Source organism: Pocillopora verrucosa, chromosome 2, assembly GCF_036669915.1.
Source record: "Pocillopora verrucosa isolate sample1 chromosome 2, ASM3666991v2, whole genome shotgun sequence".
Lineage (NCBI taxonomy): Eukaryota > Metazoa > Cnidaria > Anthozoa > Scleractinia > Pocilloporidae > Pocillopora > Pocillopora verrucosa.
Window position 1 is genome coordinate 5,639,994 of NC_089313.1, and position 21,659 is coordinate 5,661,652.

The following is a 21,659-nucleotide window of genomic DNA, read 5'->3' on the forward strand; positions in this document are numbered from 1 at the left end:
TAAGAAGGTAAGGTAAATTGTCAGTTTTTATCAGAAGTAGGCTAAAACAACCATCTTTATTCATTTCCTTAATTGTTGACCCAAATTATTCAAAATCCACAGATATGTTTTGTCTCAATTGAGAGCTTTATTAGCTTAGCAGTTTAAATAAGCCAAAAAAACAAAAAAGCTTTGGGCCGCTGTATGAGCCAATCAGAATTCCTCTTTTCAAAGAGAAGAAGTATCTTATATAACCCATATCATAACCGCAGGACTGGCCGGTCAGTTAAAAAATATCAGTATATACTGAGTAGATAGTGTTAAAAACGCACTCTGAAAATGATTGGCTACTCAAACTCCGAATAGCCTTTGCAATTCACCTTAGAGCGACTCGCGCAGAATCTGAGCTGGTAAATATTGTAATCGTTTTTACCTCAGTGTCAGTGAAAGGGGTGTTCGTTATTATAAGTAGAACATCTCATTGAATCTAACTTGACTTCAGTTGGTATTATTTTTCATACGCTGTCGTGAGGTCGCATGAGACGCACTTTCACAAAGAACGATGAGGAAAGGTGCGCTTGGCGCCCGCTCACCTCGTTAATATTTCAAATTAGTTAGAACACTGAGTGCCCACATAATTTATGAATACCTTTTATCTCTAGAAATGAAACCAGCGTCATTTCGAAGAGGACAGTCATTCAGTCAAGAATCGATGCCTTATTGTACAGTGCAACGCCACTGGCCACTCTGGTGTCAGTAGTTACTATGGTGCATACAGGCCAGACCTTTACGCCCGTCAATGTTTTCATGCTGCTGTCGTTTATGGGTGTTTTAAATTTATTTGTATGTTGATCATGACTTCTGGTTTAATGTTAACGTATGAAGCCTACGTTTCGCTCGGAAGAATTGAAGAATTCCTTCTTTTAGAAAATCTTTTGGAGGCCTCGGAGAGTGGTAAAAGCAACGAGCCCCAATAAAAAGGAAAAATTACCTAAAGTAAGTAAAGTCGCATTTACTTGGAAAAAAAGCGGAAAATATGGAGAAAGTTCCCTCTCTCGTGGAGCAACAGAATTAGGGCCTATTAATCTATGTGTGTCAAATTTAAGCTACGCAAAAGCGCATCGTGAAGATGAATTTATTCTTTTTTGAGATTGGCATTTTCTGTGGTTTTGAAACCCAAATCCAGTTGGAAAAAACTTCTCGAAAGATCAATGGGATCTGATTGTCGTTCCACATACACCTGGATAGGAATAATACTAGAAGTCTGAGGTGGTATTTTGACATATCGGTATTTTACCGTTGAAAGATCTGTAGGTGGTATTCTAAAGAGATCTAGACTTGAATTCTGCTCTGCCCCTTTGATAGACATGGTGATGTGTCTGTTTCAACGTCTTCTGCGTTTATGCACACGTCGTCGCGTTCCTATTTTCTTCATACGCATAATCCACGCATAAAATGTGCCTTTTAAGGGCGTGTCATCCAATTCTTGCACTTTATAGGTCGTTAGTATTCCGGGTACGACTTTACGAACTTGAAACACTTCTTCCGTCCATCCTGGTAGATACCCTTTCTTAAACGGTCTAAATTTTTTATTCAATCGGACTTTATCGTCTACTTTAAATGCAGGTTTCTTTTTCTTCTTAGTCTGATATTTTCCATAGAAATTGTTCCACACTTCTTTGGCATTGGATGTGGTAACTTTAGCCGGTGTGGTTTTAATACTCCTGTGATAGGTGCGATTGTATTCAATGACAAGTTTGGGCAATATGTCTACATAATTGAGTGTATTGGCAGCCGTGAATCGAAATAGCGATACAGTTTCGATTTAAGGGTTCTATTAAATCGTTCGACGATACTGGCTTTGGCATCTCCATGTGTAGAAAAGGGATGAATCTCCTGTGTTTTCATCAATGTTTGAAAGGTCTGATTGTAAAATTCCTTACCTGCATCTGTCTGTAACGTCTGAAGTTTCCTTCCCTTGGCTTCCTTGAGTATTTTTTGCGAACGCATCCGTCACATCTTTTCCTGTTTTCTTTTTTAACGGCCGGGCCCACGCGTACTTGGAAAAGGCATCGATCACGACCAATATGTATCGTTATCCCTTGTTCTGTTTGGAAAGGGTCTGTACTTCAATCAAATCTACTACCCATGTTGATCAATGTCGAACACCACCACAGGTTGTGGCGTTGACCGCATCGCAAATACATTTTGCCATAATTTGTTTCTGATTGAGTCAAAGACAATTGGGAGTCATTCCACATTCGCACACCATCTTGTCAATTCTGTCCGGGGTGAACCAGGGGTAACCCTGTCTTTGACATTTATAGTAATAACGGTTGTAATCATCGAGGTTACAAAATACTGGGCAACGGGCGGTCGAGCAACGTAGGAATACATCGTCACAATCTTCTTTTTTAGATTTGAATACGTCCATCATGGTCTGGTGGATCGGACATGGATAACTGACTTCCACACTATCCAGTAACTCATCCATGGAGGAATACCGATACGTACCTGTACCGGAATCCTGTGGAATCTCGCCTTCTTCAAGCACTTCTACCTCGGTATTCTCTGTCGTCGGTTCTGTCTTGATAGTTTCTACCAGTTTGTTCAACTCTTTCAATGGCGGCTGTGACTTCTAGGGGAAGCCGTGAGCTAATTTTTACACCTCATACACCCTCACTTTGTGAATATATTACACCGCCATCTTGAATGAGGTCATCTTCGATGACGTCACTGCTGCCATCTTGAATCCTCCCTAAGGAACTTAGACGCCATCTTGAATCCTCCCTAAGGGATTTAGACGCCATCTTGAATCCTTTGTTCTTTATGCTAATTGATGGCGGCATCCCTTTGTTTCCTATGGAGACGCCGTATACTACTACCAATTTACGTCCGCCGCTTACTAACCAACGAAATGCTCACAAGAGACAAGATAGCAGTTTATTCAGAAATAGGAAACCGTTCAGCAGCCTAGCTATGTTCAGATTTAGGGCCGTATATCAGAGAGTAACAGGTTGTCATATCAACATTCACTTTGAGTGTAAATTTAGATCTCCTTGGATGAGCATATCAACATTAATTCACGTTGGGTATAAATTTAGATCTTCTCGGACAAGCGGATAAAATGAGAGGAGATGCAGGTCTACGAGATAGCGGCACAGATTAGTTAAATTCCATGTAGGATAAATAACTCATTACAGTCTCTCCTAAACATATTTCCTCAAAAATGAATAATCACTTATGCCTGACATAGCATTATCTGCTTTCGCGCGGATTTGAGACGCGTCCAAACTAACTTTTCTAGAAAACTTTTCTACAATGTAATAGTAGTCATAGTAGTAGTAACCATAGGTTAAAATAGTTGGAAACCATAGGCTTTGAAGGTGTGGGCAATGGGTGGAAAACCTATTTTTTACATCTGAAAGCCGCGAGCAAATAACTATATTTTTAATTCAAATGTGCATTGCATTAACCATAAAGCGTGGTGTGGCACTATAAGCCTTCGCGTGTTGAAGTGCTCAGGAAACGCAGAAACAAATTTGACGGTTTCGTGTACGAAATGCTTCTTATAACAGCTTTAAAGCCACATCTCAACGTCCAATCAGACTCCATTCAGGCAAAAGTATTTTCATAATCTTCGCACCCTTTGATGTTAATCCTTTCATGTTAATTCTTCGCGCCAAAATCGCTGTAAGTGCTGTAATTTGCATGATCTTGTATGTATTTGTGAGGGTTAGGGTTTAAGTTAGGATAACCCTAAGCAATTTAGATCTTGATAAAGGAGTCATGAACACTCCGAAACATTGGAATTTATGTTTCGTTTTTCGTCTTAATACGCACTTGATTAAGACCAAGAAAAATCTCTCAGTAGAATTAAATTTACTTTTATCTCCCAGAATCATTGTTAATAGTATTTTGGGCGTGAATATTTCTTCTGTAACGTTAACGACACGCAATCGATGACACGCGATCAGTGACTACATCGACTCTTTCTCGCAGTTGCTGGTTTGGTTACATACAGCTGAACTTAGTGATCAAATGGTAAACTGCTCGTAATCGTGTGCGTAGCTCAGTTATAAAGATTTCATCTTTACTTTCGAGCCGATAATAAGGACAGTGAATAAGCTGAACTGGCGGGAAATAAATTCATTCGGAACTTCATTCAACCGCAAACAATATTTAACAGTGCTGTCGCTTATGTCATAGCAAGTGCCATTCCAGAGAGGAATCTTTACACAAACAAGGCTAAATACGGAGCCTGCAAAGTTGGCTTGCTCTTGGTAAGTTGATCATCATTAAAATTTCGTCGGAGAGTGCTCACCATAATAAAACTTATACTCGCATGCATTAATCAATGGGATTAATTAGCGTGCTGAAAGTTACGGGTCTTTTAAGGTGCTTGGTTTCTGCGTTTTCCACCAAAAGACCAATTAATATTTGAAATCGCTTGACATTACTAAACAAACACCCTAATACTCTATAGAGGTTTGAAGGAACCATTTAGTGGCACTCTGTGGAAAATTTCTGACTGCCGTGCATCTAGCTTTTTCGAGACCGTGCCCGGCAGTCTAATCAAAAGCGTCGACAACTAAGCAATATTATGGTGTGCACAAGCTAGAAGAATTTTTCCTCTAAAAGAGCAAGTTATTTTTTGGAATCACTTGACATTTCTAAGCAAACATCTGATGTTCCTACGAAGTTTGAAAGAACTTTAATTTCGGTGTAAATTCTGTGAAAAATTCTGACTGTTGGGTATTTCGCCTTCTTGACTGAGAGGTCGTCACTAAATCCACCTAAAACCACCTAAAACCATTTAAAACCACCTACAACCACCTTCAGAATGCTATTTGTATCATTTTGTGACAATTTTGTTGACAAATGTAAATATACACGGGAAATGTTGTCTTGCTTTGCGGGTTCCCATCAATAGCGAAAACCGATACTGTCTGACATTTGCCCATTCAATGGCTCGCATGACCAGGGAAAAAGAGAAAGAAAATTGTTTACACAGGCGCACCACCAAGGGCCTTAAGGCTTTTCGAGTAATACATAGACTACGTTTTCGAGGTCTGCTTTTTTCAACGTCTGAGAGAGGTCAACGGGACACCAAGCAGGTAGTCAGAAATTTGATGAGGTTGTGTAATATAGCATCGTGGCTGATGTGTTTCAGGGAATCCGAGCAACCCTAACCATCTGAAATTGCTTCAAATAGGGCTGCGGAGCGAGCGTACAACAAAGAAAATAAAATATATTTTTTAATAAGTTGGTATATTATTCAGAGAAAAAAATGAAATTGACTGAGAATAGGAAACCACGAAAAGAACTGTGACATTTGAAACGATGTATGATAGCAGAACTTGCAAATCTCGCGAGATGCATGTAGCTTATAAATTCCCTAAAATGATCGCACTTACAAGCAGCATCCTTACGAGTTCCAAACGCGAAATAGATCGAGTCAATCAGCTCTCGGAACCTACGACATGCTGGCATTAATTTGTTCCGATTTTAGTTCTTGGCTTACCTGTCTACCCTGGGTGCCAGAGGCTTTTCAAGCGCGGTGTCCGGTTTCGGTCAGTCTTGACCCGCGCGAAAAGCGTCTGGAAAGGAGCGCTGTTCCTTTGATGGAGGGAACTGATCATTTAACGTTTCAAATCGATCGAAGGCTCAAGTATTTTCAGAAATTATTGATTGTTAGTGTCTTTAGGTGGTTGTAGGTGGTTTTTGGTGGTTTTAGGTCATTCCATATTTTAGCGCCTACGCTTCTGGAGACCATGTCCGGCTACCTAGCATTTAGTCATAGCGTTACCGAAAGCTCCGTTTTCAACCTGTTTTCTGTCTCCAGAGCTTTGAAATTTATTTTGAAAATGCGCCTTCAAAACTTTTAAAATAAGTCCCCTTTCATTCAAAGTGGTGAAGACAGGGCTCTTGGGAAATTTAATGATCTTCTCGTTTCAAAATACGACATCTGTCTTATTATAGAGGAACATCGTCTAGTCGATATTTTTTCCTATATTTAGAAATCTCTCAAAATCTATTCGCTCGTGCAATAAATATGGCTTGCAAATAGCAAGGAACGGCAATATTACCGGTATCTTGGTGAATTCCTCTTTAATGAGACAAAGTTGCAAGGTAAGCTACATAGAGTTGCAGCTTCTTCAAATTGCTATGGCACAACCACTTGCAGACGTAATACTTTTTACACGAAATCGTCATTACGATTCCATCCATAGAGGTTGAAATTACAAGGTCGATAACAGGCTGTGTATATGTAAGGTTTTCCTAAAAGCTTTGATTGAGGGGGCTACATCACAGGAGATGTTATGCTAAAAAGCAGACTGCAGACCGTGCAGATCGAGCAGACCGTGCAGACCGTACAAACTGTGCAGACCGCGCTTTGCTGGCTGGAGAATTTCGACTGTTACATTTCGCCAGACACTGACAAATTCATTCTTGGCCTATCACGCAATCGTCTTGGATAGGCATCCAATTTTTACAGTATTATGCGGTTATTTTCAGCCTGGGGAAAAAGTTACGTTTTCTCGCCTGTGAAATTTTAATTTACGCCTCGGTGGACGTTAAATGGAAGTAAAAAAGATCTGATTTATTTTTAAGACCAGTAAGTTTGTCATGAATGCGACAAGTTCTTGCTTAGAGGAGACTAGAAGGAAATCGGAATGGCAAAAAATTGTGGAAACTCCATTCTGAACGGAAAGTTGGTTCCATGCCGCTTCCTCAAATAAGAGGGAGCCTGGAGCTCAACAGGTTCACCCAAGCAAGGGGATCAATTTTGGCCGGCCGAGCGCAAATTTCCCGCGCAAAATTTTAAATAAAAACAAGGGTAGCAACCGCTGTCACGCAAACTATGCCAAGAAAATTAAACGTTCATAAAAAGTAGAGAAAGGAAAACTCGACACTCTTTGAGCACAAAACTTATTCAATGACGGGTATCCTGATTATTAACCATTTTGTTTTTTAGGCTATATCATTTTAGGCTATGTAATAGTCATGAGGTTCTACAAAACACCTTGACTTATTGGATTTTATGTAAATTTACAACTCTTACATTAAGTTGGTTTTGAAATCCTGGAACAACATGCACAGACATTTGACCATTTGCATTGAAAATGCTAACAATGACTTACTATTTTGTAGGTCTTAATTGATGGCACCAAAAGGCGGTTACAGGAAAATCTTTGGTGATGAAGATAAAAAAGTCAGTTTTGTATCTTCACTTTTTTATTGTTGGATGAACGGAGTCCTTAAAGAGGGCAGTCAAAGACCTTTGGATCAAAATGACTTTTTACCCTTGTCAGACGAGAACTCTGGCCGTTATGTTACCAAAAAGCTTCGAAAAAGCTGGGAAAGCGAGAAACATCAATGCAAGATGAATGGGAAGAGGCCCAAACTTTGGAGGAGTGTGTTTGATATACTTTCTGCCAAAGATGTTATCATCATTCTGACGGGGAATGTATTGTTTACAACTTCTCGCCTTCTCTTTCCACTGCTTCTTGGGTATCTTGTTTCTAAGCTTATGTCAACTGAGGCAGAGAATACTCATCGGCTCTACGCTTGCGCATTAGCTATGTGTCTCAATGGTTTGATCGGTGGTCTTGGTATGCACCAGCAAGACTACAGATGTGAAATATTGGGGATCAAAATAGGAAGCGCCCTGAGGGGACTGGTGTACCACAAGGTAGGCACGATCCTAAGGCTCAACCGATTTTTCTAATACCCCTAAACACCCCAAATTAAGCCGAAGAAACTTGAACACATTTATCTATCCGATAAAGAATTATTTTTTCTAGAAATCTGATCGATTGCAACCGGCTTATGCCATATGGAGACCCGAGAGGAGAGGGTAATTAAACATCATCGCCAGTTGCTGCTTATACGAGAGTGAGCAATCCTGCAACAAAAGACTCGAGGAAACAAACAGTTATTTAGCCTGCAGTTAACGCGGAAGTAGGCTACAGAAACCATATCGTATACGGCCGCGCTTCTGAACGAGATTAAAGATGGCGCCTGAGTTGTCGCCCCTTTTACACATTTAAAGAAAATTTGGAAGAGTAGATTGAAATAAGAGTGATGGTAAATTTTGAGCTTTGTAAAGAAATAAAGAAAGATTTTTTCGTCTTGTTACGAGCGTGGGACAAAGAAATAATTCTGAGTCCCCATGAGGAATCGATTCCTCGTGGGGACTCGGAATGTTATCTTTGTTCCACGCTCGTGACAAGACGAAGAACATATTTCTTTAATTTGATAGAGGTTTGGATACTTTCGTCTCAAAAAGCAGTCACGGTTATCTTTATGCCGGAGATTTAAGTCGTATGGTTTATGGAACAAACTTCTTCTTTAATGTGAAATCTTCACTTTCTTTCAGACACTTCAACTCAGCAAGCAGACGTTACTGAAATTCACTGCAGGACGCTTATTCGATCTGATATCCAATGATATTAAAAGAATGGAAGAAGAGACAGTCAAGTTTTTTGTCTTAGCCGTTTCTGCAGTCCCTATTTATGCAGGGGCAATATTCCTAATCTACAATTTGATTGGTTGGCAGGCTGTCACGGGTGTGTTCCTCCTGTGTATTCTCATGCCATACTTTGCCGTCTTGTCCTATGCTAACGCTAAGCTGCGTCTGCGCACAGCTACAGTGTCAGATCAGCGAATCTCCCTAATGAATCAAGTAGTTTCCGGGATCCGCGCGGTCAAAATGCATGCGTGGGAGGACGAATACGGACGAAAGATAAAACATGTAAGAAGGTAAGGTAAATTATCATTTTTATTCATAAATAAGCTCAAACAACTAGCTTCATTCATTCCCGTAATTGCTGCCCCAAATTATTAAAAACTTGGAAATAGATAACCACAAATCTGTTTCGTCTCCACTGAGAGCTTTATAAACTAGGTAGTTTAAACATTCCCCCCCCCCCGCCCCCCTTCCCCCTAAAAAAAAAAAAAAAAAAAAAAAGAAAGTTCCAAAAATCTTTGGACCGATCAGTAACCCGTATTATCACCGGAGGTCTGGTCAGCCAATTAAACTTTATCAGTATGTACTTAGTAGATAGTGTTAAAAGAGCGCTATAACCGGTTATTCAAACTCCGAATATCCTTTGCAATTCATCTTGGAGCGACTCCCGCGGAATTTGCGCCCGAAAATATTTTAATCACTTTTACCTCAGTGTCGGTGAAAGGGGGTGGATATCACCTCCACTACGGAGAATAATCGTTTCATTATTATGGGTAAAACATTTCATTGAGTCTAACTTGTCTTCAGTCGGTATTATTCCTCATACGCTGTCGTGGGGCCGCAAAGACGTACTTTCACATAGAAGTGAACGATGAGGAAGGGTGCACTTGCCGCCTGTTCACCTCGTTAATATTTCAAATTAGAGAGAACACTGACGACGAGTTGGTTCGAAAGAATGCCCACATAACTTATGATAACCTTTTATCTTCAGAAATGAAATCAGCATCATTTCGAAGAGGACAGCCATTCAGTCAAGCATCGATGCCGTGTCATACAGTGCAACGCCACTGGCCACACTGGTGTCAGTAATTACTATGGTGCTTACAGGGAAGACCCTCACGCCCGCCAATGTTTTTATGCTCCTGTCGTTTCTGGATGTTTTAAAATTTATTGGCATGTTAAATATGACTCCTGGTTTAATGTTAACGTATGACGCCTACGTTTCACTCGAAAGAATCGAAGAATTCCTTCTTTTGGAAAATCTGTCGGAAGCCTCGGAGAGTGATGAAAGCAACGAGCCCCCACAAAAAGCGAAAAGTACCTTAAGGAACCAAAGCCGCACTTACTTGGGAAAAGAAGAGGAAAATACAGAGAAAGCTTCCCTCTCTCGTGAATCAACAGTATTAGGGTCTTCTATATGTGTGTCAAATTTAAGCTACGCAAAAACGCATCATGAAGATGAATTTATTCTTCAGGATATCAACTTCTTTGCATCTTCAAAGAGTTTAACAGTCATCACCGGCCCGGTTGGAAGTGGGAAGTCTACTCTGCTCTCAGCGATCGCTGGTGAAATTTCGAACGCCAGTGGGACGATTGATTATGAAGGTTCTGTTATTTACTTGCCTCAGACTTCTTGGGTGTTCTCAGGAACGATAAAAGAAAACATTCTATTTGGCCAGCACCTCGAGGAGTCCAAGTACGAAAGAATAATCGACGTCTGCGCCTTAAAAGAAGACTTTCAGCGGCTACCTGATGGCGACCAAACAGTTGTTGGAGAACGCGGTGAGGTTCTGAGTGGAGGACAGCAGGCGAGAGTAGGTTTAGCTCGTGCAGTTTATGCTGACGGAGATATTTATCTATTGGATGATCCACTGAGTGCTGTCGATGTTAAAGTTGGCCAACACATCTTTAACAAGTGCATCAAAGATCTACTGGGCGATAAAATCGTTCTGTTCTCCTCTCATCAGCAACAGCACATGGTAAATGCAGATCAAGTGATTGTGTTGTACAAAGGGCGTGTCCTCGACAAGGGACGCTTTATTGAACTGCACGAAAAAGGTGTAATTAGTTCAATTGTTGACCCGCTCTATAAGGCAGCTCTGAAGGACAGAACAGACCTATCTTGGCCGTTCTCCTTGGAAGATAAGGAGGAACACGATGATGATGAAAAGTGCTATAAAACACATGCTTTGCCTAATGAAGCGAGGAGTTTGGAAATAGCCAAGGAGGATCGTACAATCGGCGTTGTGACATCCAGGCTTTATTGGGACTACTTCAGAAGTGGAGCACATCCTCTGATGATAACTGGAATGGTTGGTTTAAGTCTCATTACTCAAGGTAAACTTATTGTTAGAGTGAGTTGCAAGCCTTGGGCTAGGCCCTAAAGGGAATACAGAAACCTTTTTTTTCTATATTTCTTTTATTCTATTTCGTGCAAATCATTTCACAATGGCTATGCTTTTAACCAACAATACGCGTTGTTTTTAGATTAGATGACAGAGTTAAGAGACACTGCACAAATTTCTGACCATGTTCCCGATGTCTCACTTGCTCGTACAAGTGCGAGGCAAGCGCGAGTCGAACGTGAATGGCGAGTCACGCGCGAAAGGAAGAGCTGGTGTCTTGCTCCTCGCGTTTGCCTTGAACTTGCCTCCACTCGCCTGAAAAAGATAAAAAACACGTTCCTAACTAACTTTTTGAGACCGAATACTGTTTTCCAACATTATTTATGTGTAACATGGTTGACTGCCTCATCTATTCTGTGAGATTTTGGTGCTTACATGAACATCCTTTTGTTATAAACGTAAATAGCTAACCTAGGCGAGTTGTGTCTAGGCCCAATAAATCTTACCACATTTAACTGATTGATCATATAGAAATACCTTTGAACCACCACGCCTTGATCTTATCCTTTTAGCCATCATAGGTGCTCCAGACTTGTGGCTCTCGTTTCTTGCAAGGCTAAACCCAGAGGATCAGAAGAATAAAACATATCTATCTGTCTTCGCCTGTCTGGTTGGCGTGTGTTTTATATTTACTATTGTTCGGGCTTATGGATTCCTCTTAGTTTCTCTAAAATGCGCCGAGCGGCTACACGATATAATGGTTGTGGCCATTTTACAAGCACCTGTCCTGTTCTTTGAATCAAATCCAGTGGGAAGAATCCTAAATCGCTTTTCCAATGATATTGGCTGCGTAGATGAGATGTTACCCAAAACATTCCTGGCGGCAATGCAGAGGCTCTTGGTGATATTTGCCCAAATTCTGGTTATAGTGGCCATAAATGTTTGGCTGATGTTTCTTGTTGTTCCAATTTTCGTGCTGGTCGTTTTTCTATCCAATTATTACTTGAAGACTGCCAGAGAACTAAAGAGGTTAGAGTCGATATCCCGAAGCCCAGTCTTCGCTCATTTTTCGGAGACCCTGATAGGACTGGACACGATTCGTACGAGAGAAAGACAGAGAGATTTTGTGGATGCACTGTACAGGTATGTTAGAGACATTGATTCAGGTGTGGTGCCAGAGTCGATAAACATACGGGGCACAAATGACTCATAATTGCTCGTTTTCTGTGAGCTATTTATTTTTCATTTATTGCCAATACACGAAATTGCATCACGCGTCTTCCTATCTGGTATGTGCTGAGACACTGGTCAGCAAGTGGACCTTTCCGTATACGAGGCACGGTCACGAAACGAAGCTATCCCAAAGAGGCACGAAAGGCGTTACTAGTGTAAGACTACAGTAACTGCTCTGTAAGGTTTTGGTTCTTCTGATGGGATTTCGACAGATCCATTATATGAGCGGTCGCGTGATGCAGAAATTTCATGATTAATCAAAACTGTAACAAATTTATGGAACGTGATTGGTTATGAACAGCGCGATTTGAGCACTAATAGGACAGTGTAATTATAAGTGTCATGCTTGTAATTGGACAGTGTAATAGGACGGTTAGCAAGTCATATCTGCGTGAAAGTGTATGCGCGTGCTGTTGTTTTAATCAATTAGTAAGAGAACTTTATGTCGTCCAATTCTGTTTTCAATCATACTCGTGATTAAAAAAAACCGGACTCCCGCTTCGTAGTCATCCGCTTCTGTTAATCATTCGTATGACTACTGGCCGAATTGGACTCCACTCAGTCCTATTACCATTATGAGTTTAACAGAAAATACCGAAAAGTGACATTCGTCTTCTCCCTCCGATAAATGTTATACTTAGTACACAAGATGTAGTTGTGATAGTGAGCAATTAAGAATTAGGGTTTTTTGGAGAATTTACCATTTTTAATGAAAATATCCATATCGTTAACAAATTCGGCTCTAGCAGCTCTAACTTCATCTCGACGAATGGAGCATACCTAAGACTGAGGGGGAATTTATCATTTTTAATGAAAAAGTGTCCATATCATTAACAAACTTGACTCTAGCTTCCTTCATCTGGACGAATAGAGCATGTCTAAGACTGAGATGTGGTTACGGAAGGGATCTCTCGGATACTAAGCTAGAAGTAACATCTTTTTTTTAGAGGGTGGGTTGTCGGGCAGGATTTGTTGACAGGCTCCGTTACATTGTCAAGCCAAAGGAGACACTGGTCTCACTTCAATGTGCAGACCCGATGTAATCAACTTAGAGTGTATTTTGGAGTGATGGTGGTAAAAAAAATACAATTTGAAAGCAACAAGCCAATTAGAACAAAAGAAAAGATCACAAGTAGTGAAAGAGGACTTAACGTAAAAACGAGGAAACGGCATTGAGCGCGGGAACTGAACGCGCACGACCAATAGGCGCTTGGTTTTGCGCGAGTTTGCTGGACCAATCACGAAGCAAAGTGTTGCAAAGCTTCTAAATCCGGTTTATTTCGATAGTCAACTGAAAAATCACTCTATTATTAGAACTTATCGTAATGAAAACTTATCCCTTCAGATATCAAGATGTTCACAATCAGGCGTACATTATGGTGATGGCCAGCGGTAGGTGGCTTGGTACACGTTTGGATTGTCTCGCTTCCTTGTTAGTCGGTGCAGTTGCTCTGGCTGCAATCTTGGTATCTCAAGATGCCGGTAAGCTCAAGATTCCTTGTAACGTTTTTAGTCTTTCTTTGTAAAGAAAGAATCTATATAGTCGCGTATTCACATAGCATGAACAACTGAACAATAAAATAAGTGTGAAAATACTTGCACTCCTATTATAAACACGACAGAAACGTGAGAGTCACTCGGGTGGCTTAAGTGCTGAGCAAACTTTCAAGTGTCTTCTATGATTCAAAACAGGAAACTTGTGTTGATAACTCCTCTGCACCTACTTAGCTTGGAGTCAAAACAACGACGTAAAAAAGATGATTTATTTAGTACTTCCCATTAAGTGACTCCCTGGACCAGGCTAAGTAACCCAGCCTTGCTAAGTTTTCGTTAAATGTTTTAACCCGCTAAGAGAAAACTAGTCCGTAATTTATTAATTCAAGCTCCAATTTTTTTTCAGCTTACGCTGGTCTCGCTCTTGTTTACGTCATCCAAACTCTGAGCTCGACTCAATACGCTGTTAGAAAAACCTCCGAAGTGGAAAACTACATGACGTCAGTTGAGCGAGTTATGACCTATATCAAACTTGACCGGGAGCCTGGATACGGGGAAGAACGAACACCGCCAAAAGACTGGCCTCGGAGAGGAAGTATTGTGTTGAGAGATGTATCACTGACGTACTATCCGGGGGGACCTCAAGTGCTGAAGAACATCAATCTTAGCATCAAAGGAGGAGAAAAGATCGGAGTTGCCGGCCGTACGGGAGCTGGGAAGTCATCTTTTGTAGCAGCTCTTATGCGCATGCCTGATGCTGATGGAGAGATAATCATCGACGATGTTCCAATTAAAGACATAGGCCTCCAGCAAGCTCGACAAGGTATCTCGGTTCTTGGTCAAAGTCCTGTTCTTTTTAGTGGATCATTGAGAAAAAATCTAGACATTTTTGACAAGTTTCAAGACGCTGAATTATGGCAGGCTTTAGAGGATGTGCAACTGAAAGATTTTGTCGAGGCACTTGCAGCCAAGCTCGATCACGAACTGCTGGAGCATGGCGCTAATATGAGTGTTGGAGAGCGGCAGTTAATTTGCTTGGCTCGTGTGCTGCTACAGCGAAGTAAAATCGTCGTCTTGGACGAGCCAACTGCGCATGTTGACCCAGACACAGAGCAGACGGTTTGGAATGTAGTGCGGGACAAACTAAGAGAGTCCACTGTCATCACTATAGCTCACCGTTTGAACACAATAAAAGACTGTCAGAAGATTTTGGTCTTGAAAAATGGAAAAGTTAAAGGATTTGACAAATTTGATTCAATGATGAACATGAATTGAGATGCGGTTTAAGGTTGAAATACCTCGAATGTCACGCAGGTCTGATCCTACAGAACTCAACCGTTTGGACCCCCCTACCAAACTTTCCTTTTAAGCATCCTTTGTATCATATTTGGTAACTAATTCTATTTGCAAGCTTTTTTGTCGATGTTCTTTTCAATCACAACACAACATTTCCTCAATAAAGGTAAAAAAAAAAAACCCAGCCATTTCGTTCCAATTCTACCGCATTCATTATAGCTAGTCGTACAGTATACGCAAGAATTAGATGTGAACAAACTACTGCATTCGAACTATTGAAATTGTTACAATAAATCTTTGCTTCTTCTGATGCGAATCAACATTGGTACGAAACGTCATAACAATAGTGGAGACTATTGCGTCCAGTCACAAAAATAACTCAGTCTGATTTTCTAAAGTAATAACATGAAACAGTTTTTGAACAAGAACGAAGAAACTACTGGTATTACAAGTCGTTCGTAAAGCCTATGATAAGTAAAAATATTTCTATTCTCAACCATTGGAACTCTCAGCTTATTTTCAGATGCAAATAAACGTTAATGTCTACGTCTTAACAAAAGTGGAGACTATTACATCTAACTCAATCTTATTTTCTAATTTTAACCATTATTAACTGATGAGGGATCCGAAATAACACCTTAACAATTACGAAGACGTCTAGAGTCTGACAATCTGCAGGCAATGCAGAGCCAATCGTCCTCCGGGGCAGTCTTAAATCCCTCGCAGCTCATGTGTAACCTTTCCTCGCACAACTCGCACTGTACCATGTCGTCACAACACTCGGGCATTGAACAATGACAAAATAAATTTGTGTCACAAGTTTTTCTCTTATTGAATCTAGCGGTGTTCGACTATTGCGGAAGAGGTTCAAAAACGACCTCTCTCCAAACATTAAACTAAATTCTTGCCCATTTTCCCTTGGTCAAAAGAAACATCCAACGGGATGCCAGTTCGTATGCAATAACGATACGCATGTTTTGAATTAAAAACATACTTTAGTACGCACTGGAAAGTAAAGTATCATCCATTTTTAGTAGAACGTTAAGGATGATGTTTTCACTCAGTTTTGTGGGGGGTTTAAATTCACGGAGGGGGGTCCAAATCTAGGGGGGTACAAATCCGCTGGGACACCGGAAAGTAAAAGGTAGTCGATCGTTAAAAGGTGTTGATTGCTTGAGCGACTCCTGCCATTCGTTTGCGCTTTGAAATCTTCTAACCTGAAAGCTTAGCTGTTATTAGGATATCCTTTAATGACTTCCGTTTACGATGTGATATTAAGGGTTAGTTTTAAGGACGCTTAAAAGGAAAGTTTGGTAGGGGAGTTCAAATCTGCGAAGGGGGTCCATATCCGTCAGCGGATTTGGACTGGGGGGTCCAAATCCGCGGGGGATCCAAACCCACTGTGACACCGGCTAACCCAGTGTGTCGCAGTGCGCACTGTAGAGTTATTCATTGGTCAAGTAATTCCTTTCATAGCTCAAATTCAACTGTCCTTCATTCAATGATCAAGATAGTAGATTTAACATACAACACTCGCGATAAGATAATTTCCTTCTACTTAGGAAAGTAGATTTACAGCATAATTGAGTGTATAATAGTAACGTTGTGTAACGCAACAATAAACCTTTTCTCGGCCATAATCGGTCTCAAACAGCCGCACTTAAAGTGCGAGAAACACATGTACCGTTGGAGAGCGTTTGAGAGCATTTGGTCAGAACTGTTAAAGAAGGATCAAAGCAGCCATCCAAATCTTTGAAAGGCGCCAAACTACGACATACATCAAATTTGACCTTCTTGAAATCCGGTCACAAATTGGATACAAAAAAACAGTGATCGCGTTTGTCCTTGAGAACCATAGAATACGCGACAAATACGAACAAAAAATAATTTTACACATTCAGAATAAATCAAATTACATTTACCTATGGTGAAAGGAAAAAGGAACAGCCTAACTTTTACGGAATGTTTAGTCAAAATCTGCCGAATTCTGCTGCTTTCACCGCTATATAGAAATTGAAGCTACCACAATGCAACGCAATCGGAGTGGGCACACCGCCTGGGTTTGTCCAATTGATTTTGATGGTCGCGGGGAAATGTCGAGTTTTGTCACTCAAGACCGTTGTGGTCCATAAAAGCGTAACATCATTAATTACGGAAAAAAATTTGCAGAAGGGAGGGTTAGTTCATCGGGTTCCGTATACTAAATTTCGGGAGAAACTGCATTGGTGTATAAACTATGCACTGATATGCTTTCTCAGCCCGATTAACGCCTGCATTTTGAGAATTCTTTCGTACAAAGCAAGGAATTTTTGACATGCAAATTAAGGTCGAAGAGAAGGGTCTCCTCTGATCACGCTAGTATGAAAAATATTTTAGCTTAAGTTTCCATATTTTGTCTGTGAACTAACTGAATACACCTTGTAACTTGCAGTAAGATAGAATTCCGTGAGCTACATTGTTGCAGTCGTTGGGGTGGTCTGGCCAAAAATCATTTTTGGCTTGTGGCGACGCAAAAAAAGAGAATCGGAGAACAACTAATCTATTTTTGAAACATATCTCCTAAACCCTTTTCATGGGCAAAAAATATGAGAAACTTTTTCCGACGGGAAGTCGAGAGGACCGCTCTTAGCGAGAGTAGCACTTAAATAACATAGTTCAGGACGCCAATGGTTACTACCAACAAATCTGACGTTGATTGACGCATGAGTTAAGTTACCGAGTTATCAACACTACTTTGCGACCTGACGGCGGTACTCAGAAGTCTTATCGTGATAGGAAAAAGGTCCACGATGTTTTTTTTGGGTTTTCATCCAATATTTTTTTTTTTTGGCGACTTCGTAATGTTTTCATAAATTCAGAAGAAAGGACCTTAAGGTAAGTTAGTTCGTGTGGTAAAATATTATTTGATTACATGTCACATAGATCAACTGGAAAGGACTTCACTTTAAGTACCACGAATACGAAAACTTCGACTTAGTGTTATTCTGAATAAACCTGAATCTCGTCAGAGATATCCTGCCTTTGAAGTTTTTCCCCCTTCCTCATTAATTGAGTGATAAAAGAAAAACAATAGGTCGCCTAGAGCTAAGAGTCTACTTTCGGCGGCAGTATTTTTTTCTAGATGGAGATAAAGATTTTTCTTTACTTAATGATGTTTTATCCCATGGCAGGTTTTAAAAAGGCTTTTATGGACTGAAATCACTCGTTAAACTTAAGTTAGCCGTATAAGTTTCGTTATTTTTTAGACCGCTCCATGTTAATTGTAAGGTCGAATTGTCGAATTTTCGAAAATGCACACAATTTGATGGCCGGTTATTCTAGAAGTTCGCCGAAACCACAACATGTTTTTATGTTTTCATGCCCTTCTACCATATTTTAGTCAGACACTTCACACTTCACACTTTATTATTTCACACTGTTTACAGTAAAAATAACTTCACATAACATGATTTACAATGACATAGAAGAAATACAAACAGAAATTAACTAGAAGAAAGAATATTTCATCGTGTACAGTGACCAGTGAGCTTTCGAGTTGGTCACTGTCATGTGTAGATGTGAGTTGGGGTTAGCCGCATGTTAAGTATAATTTAAATTAATAAGTACATTAAAGACGATATTGTTATCGTAAGAGAAGAAAGACATATATAAATGCAAGTTAGAATAAAAGGAAAACTGCATATTGTGAAGCGTTATCTTATATAGCTAACAGTTAAACTATGGTCAGTTCTAAGTACTCAATAAGAATCTTTTATACCGCTTTTTGAATAGCATTTATGGAAAACATTTAAATTTAGGTGGTAAAGATTCCCAGATTTTTATTACAGAGAATTTAAATGTAGACATACCTTAATCAGTGCGTGCTGATGGCTTAAAGAAGTTTTTATTCGTAATATAACTGGTATTACATGGGTGAATCTTTGATGCAGGTGTGAGAATATTGAGTAGCACAGCTGGGGTGTTACTTTTGTCATTCTTAAGTTTATATGTAAAAAGTGATACTTTTAGTCTGTAAATATTTTCAAGTTTCAAGATTCCAAGAAGATTATAATAGTGGTTGACATGTTCTCTGCCATGAGCAAAGAACATGCTTCGTATACATCTATTCTGCTTAGTGCAGATTTTATTCAATCTAGTTTTGTAAGCAGCACCCCAGCTGGCAAGACCATAGTTTAAGTATGGATAAAAAAGGGCATAATATATCTGTTTGAGCATATGATAGAGCATTTATCAGTCTGGATAAAAATATCGTGGGAAAGAAGTTGGAATTTTGCGCTGAGCCGAGATAAAAAGTTGCATATTTCCGGTCATGACGGAAGCGTCAAAGTAGGTGTCAAACAAAATTGCATTGAAAGAAATCTTTATATGCTTTGTTCTCATTTAGATCAAAGGGTTTATCTAAATATGCGAAGCAAAAAAAAACCCTCAAACTCGAATTTTGTAAAAAGACGAGCTCGGCAATTTGTGCCAGTTTTGATATTCGGTGTTAATAAAAAACCAGCGTTTGAGCGCTCAAGCGATTTTCGCGTAGAAAAAAATTATTTTGCTATATTTACAAAAACCAAGGTGGTTTCGATTACTTTTAGAATAAGGTAGATTCCTGAGCAAAGTTTGAAAGAAATCGATTTTTCAACCCGAAACGCACCGGACCGTTTTTAGAGAGACTGCGTCTTAAATGCGGAGCCTGCAAAGTTGGCTTGCTCTTGGTAAGTTTATCATCATTAATATTTTTTTGAAGAGCCCTCGCCAGAATGAAAATTATCACCGCAGGCATTAATCAAAATTGTTTACACAGGAGTAGCACCAAGAGCCTTAAGGCTTTTCGAGTAATACATAGACTACATTTTCGAGATCAGTGCTTTCGAGGTCTGAGTTTTCAAGGTTTGCTTTTTTTCAACGTCTGACAGAAGTCAATGGGACACCAAGCAGGTAGTCGGAGGTTTAATGAGGTTGCGTAATATAACATCAGGGGTGATGTGTTTCAGGGAAATCCGAGTGATCCTAACCATCTGAAATTGCTTCAAATCGGGCTGCGGAGCGAGCGTACAACAAAGAAAACAAAACAGTTTTATGATAAGTTGGTATATTATTCAGAGAAAAAATGAAATTGACTGAGAATAGGAAACCACGGAAAGAACAGTGACATTTGAGGCGATGTGTGATAAACAGAACTTGCAAATCTCGCGAGATGCATGTAGCTTATAAACTCCCTAAAATTACCGCACTTACAAGCAGCATCCTTACGAGTCTTAAACGTGAAAAAGATCGAGTCAATCAGCTCTCGGAACCCACGACATGCTGGCATTAATTTGTTCCGATTTTAGTTCTTGGCTTACCCTTTCTATCCTGGGTGCCAGAGGCTTTAATTTTCATGCGCGGTTTTCAGTTTCGGTTAGTCTTGACCCGCGCGAGAAGCCTGTGGAAAGGAGCACCGTTCCTTTAATGGAGGGCGCTTATCAGTTAATGTTTCAAATCGATTGAAGGCTCAAGTATTTTCGAAATTATTGATTGTAGGTGGTTTTAGGTGGTTCTAGGTGGTTTTAGGTGGTTTTAGGTGGTTTTAGGTGGTTTTAGGTGGTTTCAGGCCATCCATATTTTAGTGCTTACGCTTCTCGAGACCGTGTACGGCTACCGGGCATTTAGTCATAGCGTTTTCGAAAAGCTCCGTTTTCAACTTGTTTTCTATCCCCAGAGTATTGAAATTTATTTTGAAAATGCGCTTTCAAAACTTTCAACATAAGTCCCTTTTAATTGAGCGTGGTGAAGACAGGACTCTTGGGAAATTTTGTGATCCTCTCGTTTCAAAATACGATATCTGTCTTATTATACAGGAACATCGTTTAGTCGATTTTTTTTTCTATATTTAGAATTCTCTCAAAACCTATTCGCTCGTGCAATAGATATGGCTTGCAATTAGCAAGGAACGGCAATATTACTGGTGTCTTGGTGAAATACTGGTTAATGAGACAAAGTTGCAAGGTAAGCTACATAGAGTCGCAGCTTCCTTAAATTGTTATCTCACGGCCACTTGCAAACGTAATATTTTTTACACGAAATTGTCAGTACGATTCTATCCATATAGATTTTGATTACAAGGTCGATTACAGGCTGTTTTGACATTTTGTATATCTATAGTTTCGCTAAAAGCTTTGATTGAGTGGGGTAGATCACAGGAGATGTGCTAAAACGCAGACTGCACACCGTGAAGACCGTGTAGACCGTGCAGACCGTACAAACCGTGGAAACCGCGCTCTGTTGGCTCGAGAATTTCGACTGTCGACTTCGATAGGTATCCAATTTTTACAGTATTATGCGGTTCTTTTCAGCCAGAGAAAAAAATGACGTTTTCTCGCTTATGAAATTTTATTTTACGCCTCAGTGGACGTTAAATGACCAATGAAACCTATTCGGTTCTGTGGCTTCTGAGGTCAAAAATTGATTCGAACTCGTGCTCGAAGGTGAAGAATTAGAAGACCAGGCGTCGACGCAAGAAGCAGAAAAGTTTAATGTTTGCACTTTATATTGACAAAAAATCAAAAATTCTGGTCCGCTCTTCTCCTGGTAATGTTCGCGTTTATTGGTTACAATTATTGATTTATTGACCATTCTGTTTTAGGCTATATCATTTTAGGCTATATGAAAGTCATGAGCTTCTACATCATTTTAGGCTATATGAAAGTCATGAGCCTCTACAAAACACCGTGACTTATTGGATTTTTTGTAAGTTTACAACCCCTAGAAGGCAACTTAGTTCTGAAATACTGGAAAAACATGCAGAGACGTTTGACAATTGTGTTGAACGTGCTAATAATGGCCAACAATTTTGTAGGTCTTAAGTG

General features: G+C 40.0%; 1 protein-coding gene across 1 annotated transcript; it reads left to right on the forward strand.

Annotated features, from left to right (window-relative positions):
- Nucleotides 1-7,144: 7,144 nt before the first annotated feature.
- LOC131776048 (ATP-binding cassette sub-family C member 4-like) lies at nt 7,145-14,799 on the forward strand. The gene is made up of 6 exons (XM_059092191.2): nt 7,145-7,675; nt 8,363-8,745; nt 9,444-10,789; nt 11,370-11,940; nt 13,376-13,512; nt 13,931-14,799. Exons 1-6 carry the CDS (start codon nt 7,145-7,147, stop codon nt 14,797-14,799), a joined length of 3,837 nt encoding a protein of 1,278 aa, XP_058948174.2.
- Nucleotides 14,800-21,659: the final 6,860 nt, after the last annotated feature.